The sequence below is a fragment of the Myiozetetes cayanensis genome, unplaced genomic scaffold, assembly GCF_022539395.1.
Source record: "Myiozetetes cayanensis isolate MyiCay16 unplaced genomic scaffold, myiCay2020 scf12, whole genome shotgun sequence".
Lineage (NCBI taxonomy): Eukaryota > Metazoa > Chordata > Aves > Passeriformes > Tyrannidae > Myiozetetes > Myiozetetes cayanensis.
The window spans coordinates 18664500-18688382 of record NW_026086826.1 but is presented as its reverse complement, the minus strand read 5'-3'; the positions used below and the strand labels follow the sequence as shown (position 1 = coordinate 18688382).

Here is a 23883-nt window from a genome sequence, read left to right as displayed (position 1 = left end):
GGAAGTGTACTACAATTAAATTTATTTGTTCTTATTTACTATTTCACTCTCCAGGTAACCATTTCTGACAAGTCTTAAAATTTGAGATTATCACCTACTTCAGACTGGGAGCCACCAAGTGTTTAGAGGCTACAAGTCAGCCAATTACTACCATTATGCCTCAGTATGAGGTAGTAGCTTCAGTTTCCTGCTTTGAGAAGAAGACCAGTGAAAAAGTTAGTGGTTTTTTGCTGGTGCATAAATTGAGTCAGCTATGCTAGAATAACACAACCTGAGCTTTATTTCTTTAGTGTTTCAAACCAGGCTAAGGCCTAGCGAATTAAAGCTATTGTACTGATTTGAATATAAGGGTGTATGTAGTGTGCTATGAGGCACTTTTTCCCCCAAAAACTGTATACCAGAAAAATCTGCCTTGGATGTGACTTTTCTAGGTATGATTATATCTTATGGCTGCTTCTAGGGCCCTGAGCTCCTCCCTTGTGAATAGAATTGTCTTGTTCCTTGGTGGGAGCCTTGGACCTCTCTGGAGCTGTGCCCAGCAGTGGCTGCACCTGTAACAGACCTTCTGTGGCAGCTGCAGGACAAGCCATTGGCAACTCAGTATTTTGGATGGGAGGCTCCCCAGCCAACTGAAACCTGTATACTAAACACTACGGTTGGTTTTCCTTTTTTGTGGCATTTGTTTGTTTGTTTTGATGGACAGACACTGCCTGCCTGGCAGCCAGTTTCCCAGAAAAGCAGACTTGCTGAGCAAGCTGGGAGGTGAAACCGTGCTCAGGAGGTCAGGCTGTTTGCAGTATTATGCACAGGACTGATCTATGAGGTTGTGGGTGGGCAGCACATGTGACACAGGGAAGGGAGCAGGGTTTGAGGATGGCTATACTGTTGTATGTAACATAGGAGGGTGAATGGACTGTGGAGCTCTAGAAGGTGGATAAATATTTTAATATGCTGACTTAACTATTTTTGGTTTGTTCTGCTATCACTTAAAAAGGAATGCTTTAAATTTCAGCTAAGGTAGCATGATTGGAAAGCAGCTTTTATATTTACATTTCTTCCTGATCTTCTCTTTCATGTTTAGCTTTTTATTAACCAGTGCTTTTGACAAGAAAATGCTGAGGTGGCATTTTTGGTTAAAATAGGATAGATTGGCACACTTTGATGTGAAGCAATGTCCCATGAAGTTCCATGGCAGTGGGTGTTTATCTGCTCTGTGTATATAGCAACAGCATATTCCTGATTGTGGGAACAGGTACGCACATGTCTTCATACTGTATATACGCTGCATTTATGGCCTTAGGTAACTTCCCACTACTTTTAACAAAATCCAGGATATGATTTGCCTGTATGTGGCAGTTGGTCAAATCTGAAAGTCTGTTAAAGTCCATTGGATTATGCAGAGGGCAAAATAGCCCATAAAACAGAGGTCAAAACAAGCATTATGATCCAGAAAAAGCGTGTGGAAGAAAGTCTTCTTAGCCTTATTCTGCTTTGAGTAATAAATTTTACTTCCATGTCACTACAGCTGTTAAATCACCTTTTTCCCCAGCTTTGCCATTCTCATCCTCAGAGCTGAAAAAGAAAACCAAACAAAGTCATTGCATTTCAAGACTTTCTTTCTGTTTCTGAAGCAAAATCTCCTTGTTTAGAAAAATGAAGAATCCACATACCTCCAGTGGTTAATCCAGCAGAATATGCATTGTTTTAGTGTTACAGAAAGAAATCAGTAGAAGGTGTTAGTTCTGGTAATTTTGCAAAAAAAGTGACTATATTAAGCAATTACTCCACTATCACTATTTGATAATTAGCCCAGTTATCTCTTGTTTGTCCTTTACCTTCACTGACACATTGAACACAGATGGTATTGTCCTTGACTGAATGCTGACAGATTAAAAGGATGCATGAATAATTAAACAAACTCTTTGTTTAAAGTAAACTCCTCAGTGGGAGCTGTAACTGTTTGAAATCTTTTTCCTTTTCTGTTCATGTTCATAGAAAACTTTCTTTTGTTCCTGGTGTTGAGTCAGAGTGGAGGTTCGTCACATTCCTGATTTCATCTGATGGAGTAACAGTATCTGGATAAACAGTAGCATGGCCATTGCCTGCAACTGGGTATAATGTGAGTTAGTTTGAAAGTGACAATGCAGGGCAAATGATTTGAGGTTATTTTTAGAACAGCAATATAATGCCGTTGTTTGATATGTAAGAGCCTCCCCCCAGCACATAGCTGATCTGAGAATGCAGTGGGAATAATCTCCAGTCCTCTGACCTGTTAGTTTGAAGAGTCGCCCAAAATAGCCTGTCTCGTTCCTTCATCCTGCATATGTCTCTGTACGGAGACAGGGGGTCAAAGCAGCTGTTTGCTTGATTTATACGTGTCAGCAAATGCCCAACGTGAGTTATGTTTTGAATGCTGAAGTTGTTGCAAATCGTAGAAGCATCTGAGCGTAACTTTATATCATAGGGCCACTGGTGTTAACCTTAGCTCTTATAAAGACCCTGTAAGTCTGTGTACTGTTTGCAGGCTGAGGAATTCTAAGGGATTCAAGTCCTGGTCATAGTCTTTGTCTTACTCTACACATTACAGGAACAGATGGCATGCATGAGTCTCCATTAAAAAGCATTTTTGTCTGTTACTTTCTTCAACGCAAATGGAGCTGTCTCCATTGTGGTTTTTGAAGGTTGCAAAGGTGCCAGTGGTAAGTAAAAACAATAGCTCATCTAGACTGCCAAAAACCTTAGGCCTTTGTGTCCCATGAGAGCCTGTTCCACACTGTCAGTAGGTTTTGCTGCTTATTCAGCTTTAGTTTTGCATTTCCTTATTCGTTTTGCTCTGTCTAGCCTTTGTTCCCCCCAAGGACTCTTTATTTCCCTAATGAGTATTGAATCTTCAAAACATTTGCACTTGAATTAATTTGCCTGAAATTTAAAGAAGAAAATAAGCTCTACTAATGCAAAACGCTGGTGTCCTAATTACAGCATTGCCATCCATCTCTCTGTATGGTTTTTTTGAGGTCACATACTTTGAGATATTGGTGCCCCACCAAGCTCAGGGGAAAGGAAAATTGTTCCTATATGGAAAGAGGTATGTCCTACATCTCTATAAGTTTGGGTGCATGCCAAAAGCTCCTAATTTAGTCTGATATTTCTCTATGCAGATTGGCACATGGAACAATTCCTCTGCCTCCCAGTTGTCCTTGGCCATCACTAATGTTTTCCATTACTTGCTCTGAAGGTTCATATCTTTCCCAAAGCAAGATTGTTACATAGGGGACCACCTTCCTGGTCTGTCTTGTGCTTCCTTGCTTTCCATTCTCTTTCAGAGAGTCTTCACTGCAATTGCCTCCCAAAGCTTAAATTTCAGAGAGGTTTTTTTATTCCGTTGTACAGTTTGTTGTTTTAGTAAGGAGTGATGAGTTACCAAAAATAATCTTGACTTCTCTCTTTTCACTGGTGATGTTTAGGGTGAACCTGCTAAGGCTGGGCATCAATGACTGCTTTGAAAACAATTTATTTCTCTAAGAAACAGGTCTGTGTAATACATTGTTTTAGACAGAGAGGCTTTCCTGGTTTTGTTTCCCTTTAGGAGTCTCAGTAGGATTATGGGACTGCTTGGGAAAAATTGAATCACTTCCTGGCTTTTTCCACTGATCAAAAATGTCCTAGGGAGTGGCAACAAATAGGTGGAGGGGTGAAGAAGAATATGGCTTGGTTCCAAATTGTACTAGGCATTAAGACACTCTTGGAGGCAGTGCTGACTGGGAGAATTTTTGAGGCAGTTGCCAAACTGCTTTTAATTTAGTTGGGATCATTTTGTCCTAATTGACTATTTTCTTATTGGTGGTTGGAATAATTGTAAGAAAATGGGTGAGACCAAATACAGATCTACATAAGATTCTCAAATCTCTTTGCTAGATTTACACTTAGCCCTTTTTCCTGAAAGTCAGTGTTGGTTTTCCATTAACCTCAAAAGAGGGAGAACCCAGATTGTTTGGGAAGTGTTCAAGTGTAAGGGAAAAATGTAGAAGTTTCAGATGCTTCTCTTGGGAGACAAAAATAAGCAGAGATCGTTACAGATAGAGGTGCTCAACTAACACCTCATGGTCTGTATATGGCCCAGCTGAATGGTACTGCCAGTTTATGGTTACTGCTTGAAAAACTCTTTTCTCAGGATGTGTTCAGGAGCACCCACTCAGCAGGCTCTAGGATGAATAAACTGTTTCAGTAGCAACCTGCAGGTGGGTGGGTATTACTTCTTTATCTGCCTATACATACGTGATGTGGGGATTAAAGGGCTGTCCCTGAATTATAATGGGCTGGAGCAGCTGCTGGAGAGGTTTCTTGCCTGTACTGGCCTCACTTGCTGGCATAAGAGCTGCTGGCAGCAGCCCTTGGTGCTGGAGGGTGCAGGGAAATACACAGATGGCAGGATTGGTGCTTGAGAGAAGGAAAGGTCTATCATGACAGAGAAGTGCAGTGACCTTATATTGATCAGAAGGGCTGGGCAGCACTGCTGGGATAGTTCAGACTGTTGATTACATGACTCCATGAGGCTGGTACTTCTAAAAGCTGAGAGCATTGTTTACTGAACAGCTCTTCCCAGTCAGTGCCTACTGATGCAAAAATACTTGAAACTCCTTACATGATCCAGTGATCACCCTCTCTCTTGGCTTTAAATGTAGTGTAAAGAATTGCTGGGCTGTCAATACAGCTTTAGGCAGGGCCCAAACTTACACTTTTGTTGCCAAATTGCAGAAATGTACTCTGGAGGGAGAGCACATGGGATTAGGACCCCTGATCTTCCTGTAATTCGAGCACAGTATTCTTTCCTTGAAATAGGATGTGACTACTGTCTGAAATCTGCTGCTCTGTAAGTATACTTAAATGCAGTTTAATAATAATAAGACCTTTCATCATTCTGGAAGATTCTGCTATTGCTCCTTTAACTTTTTATTGTAAAACTTTATAGAAAGAAATAAATACCTTTTGTATTAATAGAATATAAAAAGTATTCAAAAATAACACTATGGACTATTGGACTAACCACATGCAGTGATGAAAACTGTTTCATTCTCTTTCTGAAGCTATAAAAATATCTAACTCAGGTTAATGAAACAAGGTTAAAACTTGCATAAATGCTGTCAAGACAATGTTGGCAATGCTGATTTCAGAAAAATACAAGGTAAAACTGGGTATTAAGCTGTCTTTCTGATTTAAGAAGCAATTTGGATGATCTAGGAAGTAGTTTGGATGCAGACAGGCACAGAAACATTCCAGTGAGGAGGAAGCATTAAGTAGCAATGCTGTTAGTTACCTGGTAGAAATGAAAATGAATTCTGCTAATTGAGGTAGCATTAATGGAACTTGAAAGAGAACCACTTTTAATCTTGGAAGGTTACAGAAATGGCTTTTCTGAGGTATTTTATTTTCCAAATATTGGTAGGTAGCTAGTGCATTGCTAAAGACAAAATAATTCAAGAGTTCTAAAATGTAGATTGGCATTTGTTAACAAATAAGAGCAAAGAAATTATTATTAGTAGCATAAGTCTGTGAAACAATCCAAACAATATACTAAGTGAAACAGTTGCAGCAGATAAAAGCAGTATCAGTTTGCTACATGAGCAAACAGCAGTGACACGATTTTCCTTTTCTGTTACCTGTTAGTGAGGGATCTTCTGTACCGTCTCCAGACACCTGCCCATGAAGATGAGCGTGGTGTGATGGTGAGCTTAAGCATTCCTCTTGTTCTTGCAGGGAGATGGAATTTTTGTGGGGTACCTTGTTCAGGCTCGTGCCCAGACTGCTCACAGGGTTCGTCTGTGGGGCCTCTGTGATTTTCCTGCCTGGTGGCTGATAAACCTGACTGTAGTGGCCTATGGGATGATATGCTGGTTTCTCAGATTTGCTGTCATCTTCATCATCGTCATCAATGACAACCAATTCTGCACGGATAACCCCATCATATCGTGACAGCTTCTGCTCTGCTTCTGCATCGTCGTCATCAATGCGCTGATAACCCATGAAAACCATTGTTACTGGCTCAGAGTCATCCACGTAACACGGCACAGCTTGGACAAGGTTGTATTGAACATCCTCCTCCTCTTGAGGTGCAGGGGATGTTTTATTAACATGGTGGGGACTCAAAAGCCTTGCCTCGTTATGCCTTTCTCTTGTGTTCTGGTAAGGTTTTAATTCCTCATGTCCAGATTTTCTTTCTTCATTATGAATCATCCTGTTCTCAGTGTTAGTGTGCACTTTCTTCTCTGAATGGGAAATTACTGGAGAGGGAGACTTTGGCTGTACTACCTTTGGAAGATCAAGCCCGTTCTCTTTATTTTGCTGCATAAAGGGCTCTGTTTTGGAGGAGAGTTCTGTCTGATTGCTGAATCCATTCATCTCTCTTCTGTCGGTGTCTTCCAGTTTTGGTCCAGGGACTAATTTGTCTTTCTGAGGAGTAACTGGCCTGCAAAATTTGTTTGCAAACACAGGCTCATGATACTCTGTAGGAGACTGGGAATTTTTTTCAGTTGCCTGCCGTAGCAGGTCCTCCACTTCAACGGGAGCAAGTTCATCCATGCCATTTTGTGTTGTACTGCCATTTGAAGACACTGCATAGACTGACTTCCTGCCATCATCATAGACTTTAATTCCTGTCTCTTTAAACTCCTTTGATGGAAGAGGGATTGTTGATAACACCGTGTTTTCTCCTGTCTTCATATCTTTTTCAACTTTAATTTCCATGGCAAACAATGCTGTTGAAAGAAACAAGTGCTTAAACTGATAATGCAGCAGCTGCAAGAAATACAGAAGAGTTCTGATAGTGATACAGAATGACTATTGGAATGAATTATCAAATACGTGATATTATCACATAGACAACTAATATACTGGATTCTCGTTTTGAATGTTCCCTGTCATTCTGTTGAGAAAAAATACTTTCATTTGGATCTAATTCTGTGAGGAAAAATCAACTGTTGAGGAGCCAGTTTTCGTTACCTGATAGACTGAGAAATCCAGATTTAACCTTGGCCCCTGGTGTTGTGCTGGGCAATAGCAGCTGAAAGGGATCAGTGTGCTGTGATGCTGAAGAGTCTTGGGCACTCCAAAGGCTTAGGAGGCTTTATAGTAGCTGGGAAATAACCAGACTACTGCTGGCTGCCCAGTAGCTGTAAGTGTGGATGGAAAATGTGAAATGTATTATCTGAAGGGAGGATGTACTTAAAGTTTTGCCAAGCAAAGGAATGAAATGCTGGAAAGAAGAGTGAGTGGTGAAAAGACTTGTTCTGAGTGGCACATATCTTACACCAGTCTCTCACCTCTCAGTTTTGATGACCTAACTGATAACACAGCTTAAACAAGAACAGTGGTGCCTCATATCTGTAATGTTTGCTCTTTGATTAAGGTGTATTAGGTTCAATTTATAGGAAGTTTTGGCACACATTGACACCCTTTGGAGTCACTAGTAAGCAGTACCTTTTCTCTTTTCTTCATCATCGTTGGCAGCATGTGCTGTACCTCTCAGTGTGGAAGGCCTGAAGTGCTTGGGTAGGTCAGGTATGCTGGCATAGATGTAGTCTGCTGACTCTGAGTAAAGAGCATCCACAGGTCCATACAGCATTAGTATGTTTTAACTGACTTCTACAAGAACCTTTTAAAAAGAATATTCTTTTGATTAAACGTACCTTTTTCAAATCCTGCTTTTTCAGTCTTCATAGACTAGGTGGGAAAGAGAACCATTAAAAATAAAGGTGATAATTAGTTTTAAGATGTGAACTAGACAGTGCTTAGGTTTCCCTGATAGTTTTAACATTTTGAGTGTACAGCTTCATACAGAGAAGGGGCTAAAATTAACATGCTCAGCTGGGGCACAGCAAGGGAGAAAGTGAAATTTCTGTGGTCTTTTTTTGCCAATATGATTCCAAGTCACCCAGGGAAGGACAAAATATTATGAAGTGTTAAACAGTAACTTAGCCTCCCACTGGGGCTCAACCTGGTTGGCTTCAAAGATTTTTCAAAGGTTCTACTTTGGCTTTCCAGTTTTACTTATCCCCCTGAGTATCTCTAGAGAGTGTGTATATATGTGTGTATACAAGAACAACTGTAGAACTGAAGTTTAGTTTCATCAATATATTTTTTGAGATGATTTAAGATGACTTTAAAATTCTAAAATAATGTTTTAACAAAGACTCAGGGGACTCTTGGGGGAGAGCATGATGCAGTTTAGCTGGGCACATCACCTGAAGGAGTATGAAAACACCTGCCTCTGTACCTGTTACAGCTGGCTGTGGCTGAGATGCAGAGTTGCTGGTTGGTGTCAGTGGCAGTGCTGTTTTTTGGAGATGTGCTGTACATGAGTAATGGTAGGAATTGCTCCTCCACCCCCATAAACAAGCAAATGGAGACATCTGGGCACTGAAACAATAGAATATCTTGACCTCTCTTGTGACTGCTGTCATTTTAGACAAAAGCTCATGACCACTCATGGGATCCAGCTAGTTCCCCTTTCCCTGCTTATGATGATGAATGAGTAATAAACTCTATTTCTGGAATAATTTGGCACTAACCTTTATTATGTCTTCTGTTGTTTTCTCAACAGACTTCAGTTTCTTTAAGATTGCTTCTTCCTTAGCTGAGACTTCCATTTCCTGTCTTTCCAGAGCCTCAATTTCCTTCTCCAGTCTGCAGTCACAATTGCATTTGATTTAATACCAGACAGAGAACAACATTGCAGAGTTGATACATTGTGAATATGGACATCAGTAAAGCTGGCTTTACTTACCCTGAAAAAGTTTGCTCTAATATGACCATGCGTTGGGAAATAAGTGTGAAATAGTATTTTCATTAAAAAAAACCAACCAAAACAACAAACAAAACCTGCCATAGATTCCTTCTGAGCCTACTTTGAAAACAGTGACTGCAATTATCTTGTCTAGGGAAGGAATAGATAAGGAATAAGGCCCTGCACATCACTCCTCATTTCTAAACAAATTTTCTACATTGTCTCAAGAAATGTGGTTATTCTGTTGTAACTAAGATGTAGGAATCTAATATACAGACACGAGGGTTACGACTTTGGCATGTATACTGCTACAGATTATGGGAAGAAGCAAATTCTTTCATTGTAAGAGAGTCAGAAGAATATTCTTGTACCTGGTAGTACTCAAAGGACTACAGTACATCACCTCATATGTATTTTATTGTATAGAGCCAAACCATAATCTGGAGAATTCCCTGTAGAGAAAAGTCTGTAACTAGAAGGTACAATTCCAGGAGAGCCACCTCTATCAATGGAAATCAAATTCCATGTGTATTTCTGAGATGCAGAACAGATTTCATGCTCTGGTAAAATAATAATGGTGTTTGCATGTACATGTAGATAAAACTTTAATAATTCTCTAATATGAAAATTAATACAGCTATAAATAATAATAGCAATGTGCTTTCACACTACTTTTAAGAAGCAATAACTTGATAATTGTGTGAATTTTGAAATGGAAGAAACCTGCATAGTGGGATGGTGCTCAAGAGACTAAACTGTTGTTTTCCAGTTTGTGTGGGATTGAGAATGAAGAACTTGCAAACACCCAGGATCATGCAGGGGCTTTCTGAGGGTGTGTCTGTTTGTGTTCAGATCCAAGATGCCAAGATAGTTTTCCATGGTTCTACATGTGTGAATATGGGTTCTGGAATTTCAGAATTCTTTGCCTTGATAAAACAGGTGTAACAATGCTTGACTGACAGCTTGAAGATTGATTCTTCATGGGGAAAAAGTCTTGATTGCAAAGTGCAAGATATGTTCATGTGGTGTTATAGCATTCATGATAGTCTAGTCCAGAGCCTGTATAGCCTCAGATTTAAAAATACTAGAAAGTTTTAAGGGCTTCTCTTTGGCACTGTGAACTAAGGCTTTTGCAGACATTCACAAGTCCTTAGTCACTCACTGGCATTTTGTGTTTTTAATTCTCTGGGAAAAGTGCTGGAATCTCACTTCTGTGGAGCATTTCTTTTCAGCAGAACAGAAGTCGTAGAATGCACACTGGTAAATGCACCCAGGACAGGCAGCTGGGAAGGGTCCTGTTTGCTCAGGCAGTATCCTCACAAGTATCACTGGTGAACTTGGAAGAGAGAACTGGGTAGTTCACACAGGTGTGATACATTTTGCATCAGGTGCCAGTAGCATTCACTTTCTAAGATTGCAACTGAGTGAGATTTCCAACACTAAGGAACAACTTTTTTTTAAGAGGGTTTTTTTAATTAGAGGAGGAGCCTTGATTGTGGCCAGGTCTAATCAGTGAGAGCTATAAGCCTACCTTTTAAGGATACTAAATATACAAACTGGATATTCTCTAAGAGAGCAGGATATTTGGCAATTGATTTATCTGTCAGATTTTAGCAGTGTAAACCACAACTATTTTGCCGGTTTAGTCTTGGCTGATAGGCTAACTGTGATGTAAAAGGAAGATTGAGGCTCAGCAGTCAATATTTTTTTGGGCCACTGACACTTGCTGTAGGCTTGGATGTTACTTAAAAGGTATATGTTTCTTACATGTTAAAAATGAGTACAATGATTAGGGCATCTTTTTCCTAATGAGAACTTTTTATTTTCTTAGCACTAAGATGTGCAACAAACACTTCTAGACAGAAAGGTCCAGGCTAAAATATCGAATCTTTGTGTAGCAGAGGGAGAAAGCGACGTCTGTTTGTCCTGGTTTAAAGCACACCTGTAAGGTCAAGTACCTCAGTCCAATTCTGTTCTCTGGTGACTAGGGCTGTGACTTAAGCAGGTGTCCTGTATCCTATTTTTTATTCTTTCTAGTCAAGACTGTTCCATCTTTGGATTTTATATAGAAATTTGCCTTATTAGCCTCGTAGTTAGGAAGTCACTTTTCCATGAAGATCTAGAATCAGTTCTAGGTTTTAGTCTGAAGTGGGGCTTGAACTAAATGCCTCATGCTACATGTGAGTGCCATATAACTTCAGTCTCCTGGTCCATCTACATTTCTTTTTAAAAAACTCTATTAACTTAAAGAAAAAAAATTCAAAACCTTCTTTGTTTGAGGGAAATATGTCTTCCCTTGCTTTTGAATCCATGTCAGAAATCAATGACTGTAGACTAATTAGTCTAGTCAGCTGCACCTGATATCACTAGAGGCTGAGATCAGTCAGAATAGTTACAATTAGATGATCTGAGACAAAGTTACAAATAGGGTAATGGAAATATTGGCCTATAAACCCAAGGGGAAAAAACGTGTCGTATTTTGACTTATTCTTTGTTATGTTCCAGGATTCACAATATTACCCTACAGTCAACATTAATAATAAAAGTCTGTCATCTCTTTTAAAGTAAGCAGACTAGAAAAGCTGAATGCAGGTCAGCAGATAAGCATTATTTATTTCCTTCTGTGTGACTGTTTGAGGAATCTGAATTAATATTACGGCTCTTGCCCTATTTAAACTCAGATATGTAGAGCTACACTAATAGAGGACTACATGGACTTTTATCTGTTAATGAAAACACCTTCTTTTTTGGTATCACAGATCTTGGAACTGAGATGTGAATAAAAATACATTCAGGATGAAAGTAAAGGCTAAAAAAAAAAATATTTAAAAGCTACCAACACTTCAGACCTGAACTCAGCAGGATGATCTTAGAACCCTGATCAAAGGTACTGATTATAGCACTAAAACTTAAAAATTTTATAATGAGGGGGATGAATATACTTGGACAGCCACAAAATAATGTAATGACCATGTGCCATATTTCTGCACTTCTTACAGAACAGTCTTCATTTAACATATTAAAATGTTGTATTTATAGATGAGACTTGAGCACAATATTATCATAATGAGAAAATTAATAATGAGAAATGCACATATGCATAGTGAACTGAAAAATCATTAACTTATACTATGGGTTTATTTCATTCTTGGTTCTAAACACTTGGAGACACACAGGTGAAAGAAGAAGAGGAAAAATCTTGGAGATATTAAAAAAAGGCAGAGTGGGAGAAGAGAGAGAAAACACAACCCCAAATAAATCAAAGATTATAAACCCCATATATTTAGGTGGGTGATCAAGAAAAGCATTAAAGTTTACATATGCTCTCACACCCATACCAACACCTACTTTGTATGGTAATAAAGAGAACTGATTCAGTGCTCAGTGGGATTAGAGAAAGATTCTCATACCCATGGACTGGGACTGCATCTAGACATAGATTTTCATGGTTTGTTTTCAGAGGATGTTGTAACTGGAAGTTAAGGAAAGAAAACTTTAAAGAGATGCAATTTCTATAATTCAAAGAAATGGACCTCATGCAGTTAAAATGTTAGGCCAGGATCTTTCTGGTGTGTTTAAATCTTTAGAAAATTCTAAATCAATGACATTTTTATGAAGTTATATCACAGTTTGTATTTGTCTTGAAAGGGTCTAGCAGCTATATGAGCAATTATAAGAAATTATCTTTTTGACAGGGCTTCTGTTTTTTGTAAAGAAATGTAAGTATGACATAGCTGCTGTATTGAATCAATCCTTTGAATATTTTCTTTCTCTTGAGTAGTGCTTATCTGAGAGGGAACAAATAAGGAGTATAGAGGTGTGGATGACAGAAGAAACCTTATAAGCCAAGACACTAAATAGAAGGTTTCTCTGCCAAAGTAGTACCTGAATTAAGAAAATCTATAGATTTTTCTTGGTTGCTGCTGCTGGCCACCAGCTGATCTGCTGGGATTGGCATCACTGCCACCCCAGAAGAAAAACAACAAAGGGCTGAAGCATGAAAAGCAGATAGGAGGATACCACCCTGGAGAATTCCTGACTAAGAGGCAAAGGCAGTTTAGCAAGTCCTCACATGTTCTGAGGTGAGTCAAATGCTTTTGCAGCTCTGGAGTACAGCCTTAGTCTGCCTTCATGTATCATGTTACAAACAATTGAATAGACCGTAGTTGTTTTGCATTTTTAAGTATGTTGTTTAGCAACTAATTCCATCAAGAATGTTACTAGCTGAAGATTAAGTAATAAAACAGGACTCCTAGTTCTTCACTCAGCTTGTACCCAGCTTGAATACAAGGATGTGTTCGCTTGCTTACTGAAGCTTCTAACAAGTAAAGAGGGTTAATAGAACTGATAATGTAAATGCAATTTTTTTTTTGGTCTGCAACCAAAGCATTCAGCCATTTGTCTGCAAAGTGGTTCAGGCCACTTGCTATTCACTGTTTTGTCATTGTTACAGGGAATGGAACTCTCCCTTTTATCAAAAAATACTCAAATCTGAACTGATTAGCAGACATACACGAGCTCAACTTGACAGTGGAGTAAAGAGTGTTTCAAAATAGGTCCCATTTAGGAGGGTGATGGGAAGGATTGTGCCACCACTGTTAATCTGCCTACAATTGTGTTGTCCTCTCAGCAGAAAGAAACAAAGACTGTATTGAGTATTCAAAAAGTCTTTAAAGTGATTCAGATTTTTTTTAACTGAAGATAAAAGCCATGTGGAGTAGTCATCACAGCAGACAGAATATATCTGAAACAAGGGAATTTTAATAGTCAGATGTTTAGTAGAAAAAATTCTACTGAGCCACTCAATAGTTTGTTACTTTTACTGTATAACATGTCAACATGATCAGTTCAGCAATCTTTTATTTACAGGACAGGTCAAAGGTCAAGCCAAGCTTTTGTTTGCTTGGGTGACATCTAAGGCATGGCAAAGGCCCTGTGTGCAAGTACTGAATAGTGCATATTTTATGTGTTTTTTAGCGGACTTTGTTCACACTGAACTCTGTATTACTAGGTTTCTGTATTGCTGCTGGATGGTTTGAAACTGTCCTGGGAACGTATAAACAAAATGTAATGCTGTTTGGAAGGCAATATGGATGTTTGTCTAGCAAAGGCCTCTAGAAAGCTATTGAGGAATGGTAGGAAATACAATTTATAGCAAAAAATGCTTGATGCGAATAAACCTGTGTAAATTCCTAGTTCAGAGGGAAGTTCCCACGTGCTCTTCTGCCTCCATTCTCCATCTGGAAAATCAGATGTCTTTGTTCAAGTCCTCTGTGTATTATGAAGATAAAAGCTGCCAAAGACTAAGCTGTGTATAAGTTGTTTTCTAAGGAAACTAAGTATATGGGTAATGAAAATATTTCTTTTGATATCTAGGCCTTACAAACATCTAAAGTGTCTTTAGAACTTCACCAATGGTGAATAAAAACCAGGGTGGCTCAGGAACGTAATAGGGAGCATTTCTGTAGTGATTTTCTTTTCTAGGATGCATTATACCTGTGTTATTGTAAGAGTGATGACAGCATGTCATTCTGTGTTGCACTGTCCTTGTCAGTTAATCATCATTCCCCATCAATCTATGTTAAGAAATGGGAATTGTTTTAAGGAGGAAGCAATCTCTTGGAATATCCCAGGAAGAGGTCACAGACAGGAAAGGTTGCTTGGTAAAACTGGCATTAACAACAAACAGCTGTGAAAATGCTTAGATTGCCATGAAAAAAATAAATTGTTGTGAAAGAGCAGCATATATATAAAAAATATAAGAATAACCACTCACAGGCTTTATTAAAGAACAAGCATAGTAAAACAAATAGCATTATATTCTTGGGAAAAAAGAATGTTTTTAATAAGAGGAGGATGCCCAGCAACTGCAATCAAACATTTATTGCAGGTTTTTTCCACTGCAGTGCTTACAGTTGCAAGTTAACTTATTTAATTAATTTTCATTAGCATTTAAATTGCTGGTTTATGGTCACATGATCAGCCACCTAGATATATAAACATTACTTGTGCTTGTAATTAACTGAATCTGGAACTGTACAGCAAAACAACTCATACCAACCTTCATTCCTGCTAAAAGCAGGCATAAAAATAGGAATTAAAAAAACACTAGTACTAACAAAACAAACAAAAAACTCTCAACAAACACGCACAGACAATTCCCTGTTTAAGAAAGCAGTTAGGGTCAAATGATGGGCTTGGCACTTTTATTTCTCCTTCCTGAAAGCACAAATATACTTGGAAATCTTCCTTCAAATTCCTCTGGGCATCTCTTTCGAAAGCTAAACTTTAAGACTTATAACCCCTTGTTAAGTTTTGGGTCTACAGATCTCAAGCAGAGGGAATATTCCTTTGATGCTAATTTTCCTACAACAATTAAAGATGTTTTTCAGGTTTGAAGCTCTAGTTGAATTACTGTTTCACTGTTTGTAATAGTGATAAGTTCTAATAATCCTAAAAAGAGTTTATATTGCTATATTCAGAAAAGTAAAACTCCCTATATGTGATCAGTTTTGATATCTAAGGAAATAAAAATTAAAGCTACTGAGCTGATGACAAACTCAGGACAATAACTGCAAAAACAGCACCAAATGACTCTACAATTGTGGTTATAAATCAACCTAGAATCATGTTCCTAGTAAATAAGGGAGTCATTTGTGAGACTGCTTGTGCAGTTTGTTAGTCCTATGTGATAGGGAGGCACTAGGCAGTGAGATTTGTAGGAACATCTCTAATGAAAGGTAGGACAAGACTTTTGCTATAGAAGGCTTCTGGGAATGAATCGAGTACAAAACAGCACAGAAAAGTGAAAATAAGGCAAGTGATATTACTGGGGCTGAGCAATCTGTACAGTTGTGAAGTGCTGTGTTATGGTAAAAGCCAGGTATTAAAGGCTGTGCAGGACCCAGTAAAACTAATGAATTTTTAAACCTATCTACTGCTATTTTTAAGTTCTGATTCAACAATTGCTATCTCAGAGCAAAACCCATATACTGTGGCTTATGTCTATTGAATATAGCATGGAAGGGATATATCTGAAATTAGAGAAACAAATAATCTGCAATGTATTTATTGTACAGTTGATAAAATTCACAGTATGGAAGCTTGCATTGTGTATGCTGTAACTTTAGTGGACTAGAAAGCATAACAAAGTTTGCTTCTACTCTGTGTACACTGCATATGTTTAGCCCTTGCTGAAGTTTTAATCTTTTACAAAATAAGAGACTCTTAAGAAGGGACCATTTTAACCCAGACACAAGGGCAGGGCACTACCCTACCTGAAAATGTCTTGTTCCAGCTCACGAGTCCGTTGTTGGTCCTCCTGATTCTGCTTTTGCATTTCTTCTTGCTCTTTTGGAGTCAGAGAACTCAGACCATCCAAGAGCCATTTTTCTCGCAAGGCCTTTTTCTGAAGGGGAAAGACAGACAAGTAAGCGAACCCTAAAAGTTCTGGCATTCAACCATTTGCTGTATTTGCCTTGATGCCAGAGCACCCAGTCCAGAGTCTTGTGCTCTATTTGGCCTAAGGCAACCTGATGCAATTGAGTTTTGACTACTGCTGCCTTGAGGCAGAGCTGTGCCAGCTCTGGTGAAGAAGGCTGCATTAACCTCAGTGCTGCTGGCAGTGACTGTTGGAATCCCTGCCTGCATCCCTTAAACTGTTGCTTCCTACACTTTTCTGTTTATTGTGTACTTTACATGAGGTTATTATGGAGGCCCAGCTGGCAGAGGAACAGATATGTTGGATCTGATTGCATTTAAAAGCAGTTTTCCACTTGTTTGATGTGTGACACATATGATGCCATCGAAAGTATGGCTGGAACAGGCTTGTTGGGAAGTCTGTAGCAGTTCATGGTGCCTTTTTTTTTTTTTTTTAAATTTTTTACCTATGGGATGTAAGAGCAATGTCTTATAGTTGCCTTAGTCCCACAGGACAGTATTCTCTCTCTTTTTCTCTCAACACAGGATCCTGGGAAATCTGTAGGAAATAAGGGCTGCTCCAGACAATCCCGAGCCTTGACTTGCTCTCTAGAATCACTTGGCAGCACTTTCTGGTAGTTGTGTCTCAGGCTCTAATTAAATAAATGCAGAATTTAATAGAAGAGTTTTATGTGATCTGGTAGATATATGTAGCCTGTTGTTGGCACAACTCCTGTTGACCACAAAAGACTGTGTTCTCAAGCTGGAGGGAACATAGTTATTAATTCCCTTTCAATCAAGCTGTTTAGATTGTAACGATAAGTAGGGCTCCTGGAAAGTGAGGTTTTGATCCTGGATGGAACTGAATTAGTCTAACATTGATATCTCCAAACATAAATCTATAATTCCTTGTGAGATTTACAGCAGGGCTGCCACTGTAGACCTCAGAAACAGATAACATCTATTGTAATCAGCAAAAGCTTTGTTTATGTGTAGGGTTAGGCCCAAGAAAACAAACTCCTCAAACAAGCATAACACAATAGTGTTATTTTTGCATTTTTCTAGAGTAGTTTGCTGCTGCTCTCAACTAAATGCCATGTAACCTTTTTCATTTAATTAGCCATTTTTAAAAGAATGACACATTGTGTATTTGGAAACAGCCTTTGAATAAAAGATGTTTTCAAGTCTGCTCCATCCAGGTAGCAGCACCAGCCAGTGCAGGAGCAGCTGCTTTAGGCCTGCCAGGTTCTTTCTGCTGTCTGGCAAAGTGTCTCTATCTCAGTACTAGGTCATGCATGTGTTATAGCACTGACACAAAAGCATTTTCATTTTGCTTGAGGCTCAGTATGTTAAGAGAAAGGGATACTTATACCTCATAACGTGCTAAGACTCTGGCAATGGCCAGAGTGCTGGCCATTTGAATGAAAGGAATAATTTTTTTTCCTCTGTAGTTCATGGTCACATCAGGAGTACTGTGACAATATTCTGCAAATTCTGTGAATAATTTATGATGTGTGCTCCAGGTATAGCTCCACTGTAATCCTTAGCAAGGCTGGACTAGCACTGAAAGATTCATCCCTCATTGGAAAGTGAGGGTGTTTGGAGTTTATGGGTCTTGCTCTCCCAGGGGTGTGGCAGTTCACCTTGTGGCATTTTGGGGAAGGCATAAGTTGCTTTCAGAGTATTTCACAGAAAATGTAGTTCAACACTGTGAACTACTGGAACAAGGTGTGTGACGAGCACCTACAGGGGAGCACTAATGGAGTTCAGGCATTGTCAGAAGCCAGAAACTTAATAGGCTAAACTATAAAAGCCCTTGGAAAGTACATGCAAATCAGTGCTGACTGTGCTTTTCGAACAACTCTGTCTGGTCCTTTACCTTTTTGCCTCAGTGAGTAGGATTCCAGGTAGAAGGAAGAATTAGTTGCTGGTGCATCTAGAATTACTTGATGAGATTTGCCCTGTACCCTCACTAGCAGCCCACACTGCCCCTTGCAGTTCTGTGCAGCCCTATCCACACAGATGTGTTTGCTTGCCCGCCCCTCTACTTCGTGTTGCAGAAGTGCACATGTAGGGGAGAAAAATAAAACAACAACCTTTTAATAAACCTGTTGCTAAGGGTTATAAATAGGAATGAAGGACAAAATGAGGAACAGGACAGTGACATCCAGCTAACAGGAACATCCACATGACAGTGAGATTTACTAACATAGGGGACAGGTGTGAGTTATGATCAATAGGTCACGGAGCTCTAGATTTCACCATGTGCAATTGTTAAGAGCGTAAATGAACTAAATCAGTGCCTAGGGAAATGATCCTTCTATAAAATTTACCAAAGCATCCTAATGTTTTAAAAGTCTAAATATGTTTTAAAGCAATTTATGCACTAGATACTTTTGTTGTTTTATTCCACTGAAATACCTGAATTAGTCTGAAGCATAAATGTTCATTAAAGGACAAAACTTCTAGGGCACCGAGCAGAGGATGTTCAGTAGTAATGTTGCATTTGACAGGTACTTATCTTATTACTGAGTTGTAAAAGGTAGCTTACATTTTGGGTGTTCCAAATAGCTAGTGATATGTATGTATTTATACACCTTATATATATTTAAATGTATGCTTGATCCTTCTTTGCCAAGTGAATAATTTCCTCTCTAGATCCCTGATTCACCTTGTATATGCAATACTACTGATTTTAATTTAAAAACTCTGCTGGATGATTTTTCATGGAACAGGTGAAGGAATCCTATTCTCTGTTCTCTTCCAAAGGAAAACTCTTTCAGTAGTATTTTTCCAGGAGTGTTTTAACCTCTGTAAAAAACTCCATAAAACTTCCTCAGAATAAGTGCGAGGTGGGTTTTTGTTTTCTTAACTTTTAAAACTCCATTATACCTATTAGTTTTATCTACAAACATGTACTAAATCTATAAGAAAACTGCCCTAGGGCTCTGTCTGCACACAGCAGCAGTGAGGATTAGCTGGATGTTTAGAGCAGATCAGTTTATCCTTCTATAAAGAAGGGCAAAAGAGTCATTCTGAATTCATAGACGTGGAAACTTGAAACATAACTTTCAATACTCCATGTAACCATGGACTAAGGTGAAGACAATCACACGTTTGCTGCTCAATAGTTACAAGACTTGGAAAAGATATTCCCCTTCCTTTTAGACAAGATGTTACACAGTTGGTCAAGCCTGTCCTTAGTAGTAACTCCCAATAAAACCTGAGCATGGGTGATTTTTGTGTTGGCTCTCCTGGCCCACTAGTGAACTAGTTTACCATAGTTTCTCTTTTTTTTTTTTTTTTTTTGGCTTGACACAAAAGAAGAGGGTGGGTGACACCCAGGATCTGGTGTCTGTTTTGAAGAAGATTCTGTTTGAAATATGCTTCTCTCCCGTTTCCTGGAGGAGACATGCCACGCTTCTGGTATTAGATTCAACATATCTTCTTCAAACTGTTTATCTGCTCACATAATGAAAAGGGTATGTAAAATACCAACACTTGCATGTTTCTAGAAGCTCAGATTTTGTCTTATCTCCCTAAATGACACCTACTGCCAAGCTGCAACAGACATTTAAAGAATAGTGGTGTTGGGTAGAAATCACTGCCATTTCAAGTCTCTGCAGAGGTGCATCTTTTACTTTCTTAGTAACTTGGAATTTGTAATCCTGACTTTATCAGGCCGTATTTGAGGGAAATAGTTGCATCATTTTTTCTTTTTTAAAATATATAAAGGAACAATATTGTTTCACTAAAGAGTCATTAAACAAGCTGACAAAAGTCTATAGCCCGCCCCAAAAAATAGGCTGCTTTTTTTTCTAGGAAAAAAAAGTTCAATTAGACTTTATGATTGTGCTGCACCCTGTACCAAGTAAGATTGCTGTAGTGGGATGAGGGAGTGAACACACCCAGTCTGAAATGTGAGGCTTAATTTTCATCTGTGAGTTATTCCTGGTTATGATCTCATTTTATGCCATGAAAGTGATCAAATAACACCAGCTCTGGAGTGTAATTTTTTTCAAAGAATGATGCTTATTAAAGGCAAATGGAGTCCTGGCAGAACTCCAAAAAGCTGTGAAAATTTGACAGTAAAAGCATGACTTAAATGCATGAAGATTTGCACTCCAAAATCCAAACCCTTTATTCATGCTGTGTTACTTGAGGCTATCTTTAGTTACATAAATCCAACACTTTACTTACCTTTAAATGTTGGTGCTTCATTTTCTCCTCTTCCACTTTTAGACGTTTCTGTGTAATTTCTTCTTGCAGTTTTCTTTTGTCCTACAAATGAAGAGAACAATAAAACTTTGTTTAGAGAAATTACTCACTAACAAAAATATCGTGTAAGTGTTGTTCAGTAGGGTGAAATCAATCCATGCAAATCAAGCCTCATTTTCAAGCTTAGGTGATGCTTAGGCAGTGCATAATTCTTTGCAGCAACAGCTCGTGTCCTGTGCCGGTGTGGTTTCCACTGCTCTTTCTCCAAAGTACATTTAAACGTGTTAATGACCACAAAGGAGGGGTGATACAAAATAAAACCTATTTACTCTTAGGAAGGGTAGGGGAGGAAAACAGGAAGAAAGTACATTTGAGCAGAATTGTACATGCAGAGTGAGACTAAAAATGGGTCCTGACCCAAATTCCTAAGGCAGCCCACACATCCTTTAGGAGAGGGAAGAGCCTACATGGTCTGCAGTGTGCAGCTGTGATACATCACTAAATGAAATGGGCTGTCGGGGAATCCAGCACTGAGTTTGTTTGTCTTGTGGCTAATAGCTGAAATAAACAGGAATAAACAAAGACTTAGCAATTTATTTTGTTAGTCAGATAATGGTAAAGATGAACACGGAGAAATGTGGTGTGCTTCATACAGGTTGTTGTTACCTCTCAATTAAAGAAAAAATAAAAGTTTTGCCTGTGCACAGGCTGTTTTCATGGTTGCTGAGATTTAGAAGGAAAAACCTCAAGCAGTGATGATCTATCATAGTGCCACTTTCATCATTTTTGTTAGAGATTGTAGAAAAAAGGAAGTGAGTGAACAGTGTTGGAAGGCTGGCAATGCTTGAGCCTCTTGTGTCTTTGGATAGCATTGCCACATGGAGTATCCTTATTTGCTCATCTGTATGAGGCCAAACGCTGATTTAGTACTTTGTGTCCTCAGCAGCCAGTGGGAAAGAAATCATGCCAAATGAAACTAACTTTTATAACATGTATTAATAGGCTATTCCCTTGGCCAGCCTTAATGCTGTAAAATTCTATTATTTGGCACAGCACCTTTTGCACTTGTTTCTTGGTATTTTTAGAGAAGTAAATGGAATCTTCTGTTGTTCTGTGCAGAATTGTTTGCTGACTGGAGGCTAATGCCTCTTTCAATTAGAGCAGCTGGGTTCTCTTAAAAAACTGAGAGCTTTTCATTTTTTAACAATGTGTTTTCAGACAAGTATGGTTTTGGAAGGAGTTAAGTTCTTCACAAACATAGGAAGAGACTTGCCCTTCCAGCCCACCTGAGGAACCAGCTGTGTGTAAGGAGCGTAGAAAGTCAGTAAGGACGTATGGCTGGGAGTTGTTCCCCACCATTTCCCTAGGATCTGGGATTTGGAAACAGGAAGAAACATGGTGTGCTAGGCTGAATCACTTCGCTGTTACTGGAAATTAGAAATTAGCAGCGTGGCCACAGGCTCTAAGGGCACTTTGTTGAAGGGTAGGAAGTAGAAGAAACCACCTAGCCTTGTGGAGATGGAGAGCAGGACTACAGGTGGCCAAGTATTACTCCTAGCATGCTGGGATTTAGTAGATGTTTACAGATTGTTACAATTCTTAAGAAAAACTTCTTTTTCTCTTTACTAAGGTTCTAGGTAAGACTCTTAACCAGAAAATTAACTTTTACTTGGTTCATACTATTAAAAAATATTCTAAGTGAATTTAAATATTCTTTTTGTACCACTGGAGATGTAGTAAGAGTTTGGGAGTCTGAAATGAGAATTTGTACACAAACTACTCTGCAGACAGAAATCAGTGTAAAGGTATAAATAACTGCATTTTAAACTAACTGTATAATAAGGAATCTATTCAGCAGTGAAACCTTTGCCTGATTCTTTTTTTAAAGGTCTATGTTTCTTCTACATCCAGTATTTTTTCTCTGAAAGCTTTCCAGTTGTATCCTTTGGTGTTTTAGCATGTTTTAATTTCACTGGTTGGTATTAAATATCCATTATACAGCTATCCAGAAACTGAAATAGATTGCCTTTTATATATCTAGTCTATATCTCTATATATTCTAATTAATACTAGGAGCTAGGAAGTATGAGGAATCTATTTGATGTTGTGGGCCACAATAACTTTTAAAACCTGTTAGAAAAGTTGTCTTGCTTTACAAAGCTTTGACTATACTATACCCTATCTAATGGAATAAATGTTTATTCCTGGATAGCTAAGGGATCCATGCTTCTACCAAACTTCATGCTCTGCCCCTGTAGATAATCATGTTTCTGGCAGAAGTCCTTGAATCCTCTCTTACTATGCCTTGTTACTGTGAGCAGGATTTGCTTTTTATGAAAGAGCACCTCAGCTCCTCCTTTCTCTTGTGCATCCATGAGAGGTAAGACTTGAGCCTTGGTCCTGATTTTCACTTCTACTGAAACTAGTGGGAATCTTTTCTGACTTATGAGAGTAAAAAAGAATTGTGTTCTAAACTGGATCTCTCTGAAAGAAAGGGAAATGCAGCCACAGAGCAGTGTCTTGTGAAGTATCTCGTGTGCCAAGTCCATTAGTTTGTGTCAGTGTTGTACAGTGCTGCCAGTGCCGGTGGTCTTGGTCCTGTGGCAAATGCCTCATACTGTCAGTCAATGGAGCAGCTAGTGCTTTAGCTAATATATTATTCTTTTCATATAATTTTCCAGAGATTAAAAACATTAAATCCCATCAACCATTAAAAACATTGCAGCTTTCATATTTTAAGATATTACAATCTCACTAATAAAATGGGTGCATCTGATATTTTACTTTTTATATTCTATATACACCAGCAGCAGGTGGAAGCTACATAACAAAGACAAAAGTATCTTTTCAGAGCCATGTGAGCATCAAAATATATAATAATAAAGTAATGATTTTTTTATTATTATTATTTGCTACACAGAGAAGATATGAAAAACAATTTGAAAGCCCCTACTTGGCTCTGTGAGAGCCAGATGCTGTCAAGGAGCCAGGCACTTAACAACAGAAACCAGTCAGTTTAGTGCAGGTGCAGTTGTTTATTGCTCTGAGTGCCCCTTGCTTTCCTCTCTTAGATCCTTTACAGCAAACATCTGGTGGGTAGCACTGGAAATTCCCAGGCATGTTACTTGAGACAAATCTTCCCAGAGCCACTGAGTAGCTTGCAATTGTAACTGTAATGTGCTGTTTTCTTAGACAACTCATACTGTAGATTCTTAAGCCTCACCTTATTTGGGCTGCTCCATTTCTGCAGTCCATTAGAACAAACACATCAAATATTTCATTCGATGCTATGGACTGATGAAAGTAGGGAACAAATAGTTTCTTTACACAGCAAGTGTAATAAATGAAGTCATGGCCTAAATATGATTTCCTATTTCTTGTAATGCAAGGCACTGGAAGCTGCCCCAATTTCTTAAAAAAATACTTCCTCATTAGGCATCTGGTGGCAGAGGTGCAGCTGGAGGACA

At 38.7% G+C, this 23883-nt stretch overlaps 1 protein-coding gene across 2 annotated transcripts in view; it reads right to left on the bottom strand.

Annotated features, from left to right (window-relative positions):
- Nucleotide 1: 1 nt before the first annotated feature.
- Nucleotides 2–23883, bottom strand: part of PALMD (palmdelphin) — a 49928-nt gene continuing 26046 nt past the window's right edge. For both annotated transcript variants that reach the window (XM_050306407.1, XM_050306406.1), the window contains 7 exons: nt 20399–20479; nt 16057–16187; nt 8565–8679; nt 7683–7716; nt 7474–7584; nt 5658–6752; nt 2–1572 (listed from right to left, as the gene is read on the bottom strand). In XM_050306407.1, coding sequence (XP_050162364.1) covers nt 1529–1572; nt 5658–6752; nt 7474–7584; nt 7683–7716; nt 8565–8679; nt 16057–16187; nt 20399–20479 — 1611 coding nt within the window. In that variant the 3' untranslated portion in view covers nt 2–1528. The remainder of the gene's footprint in view (nt 1573–5657; nt 6753–7473; nt 7585–7682; nt 7717–8564; nt 8680–16056; nt 16188–20398; nt 20480–23883) is intronic.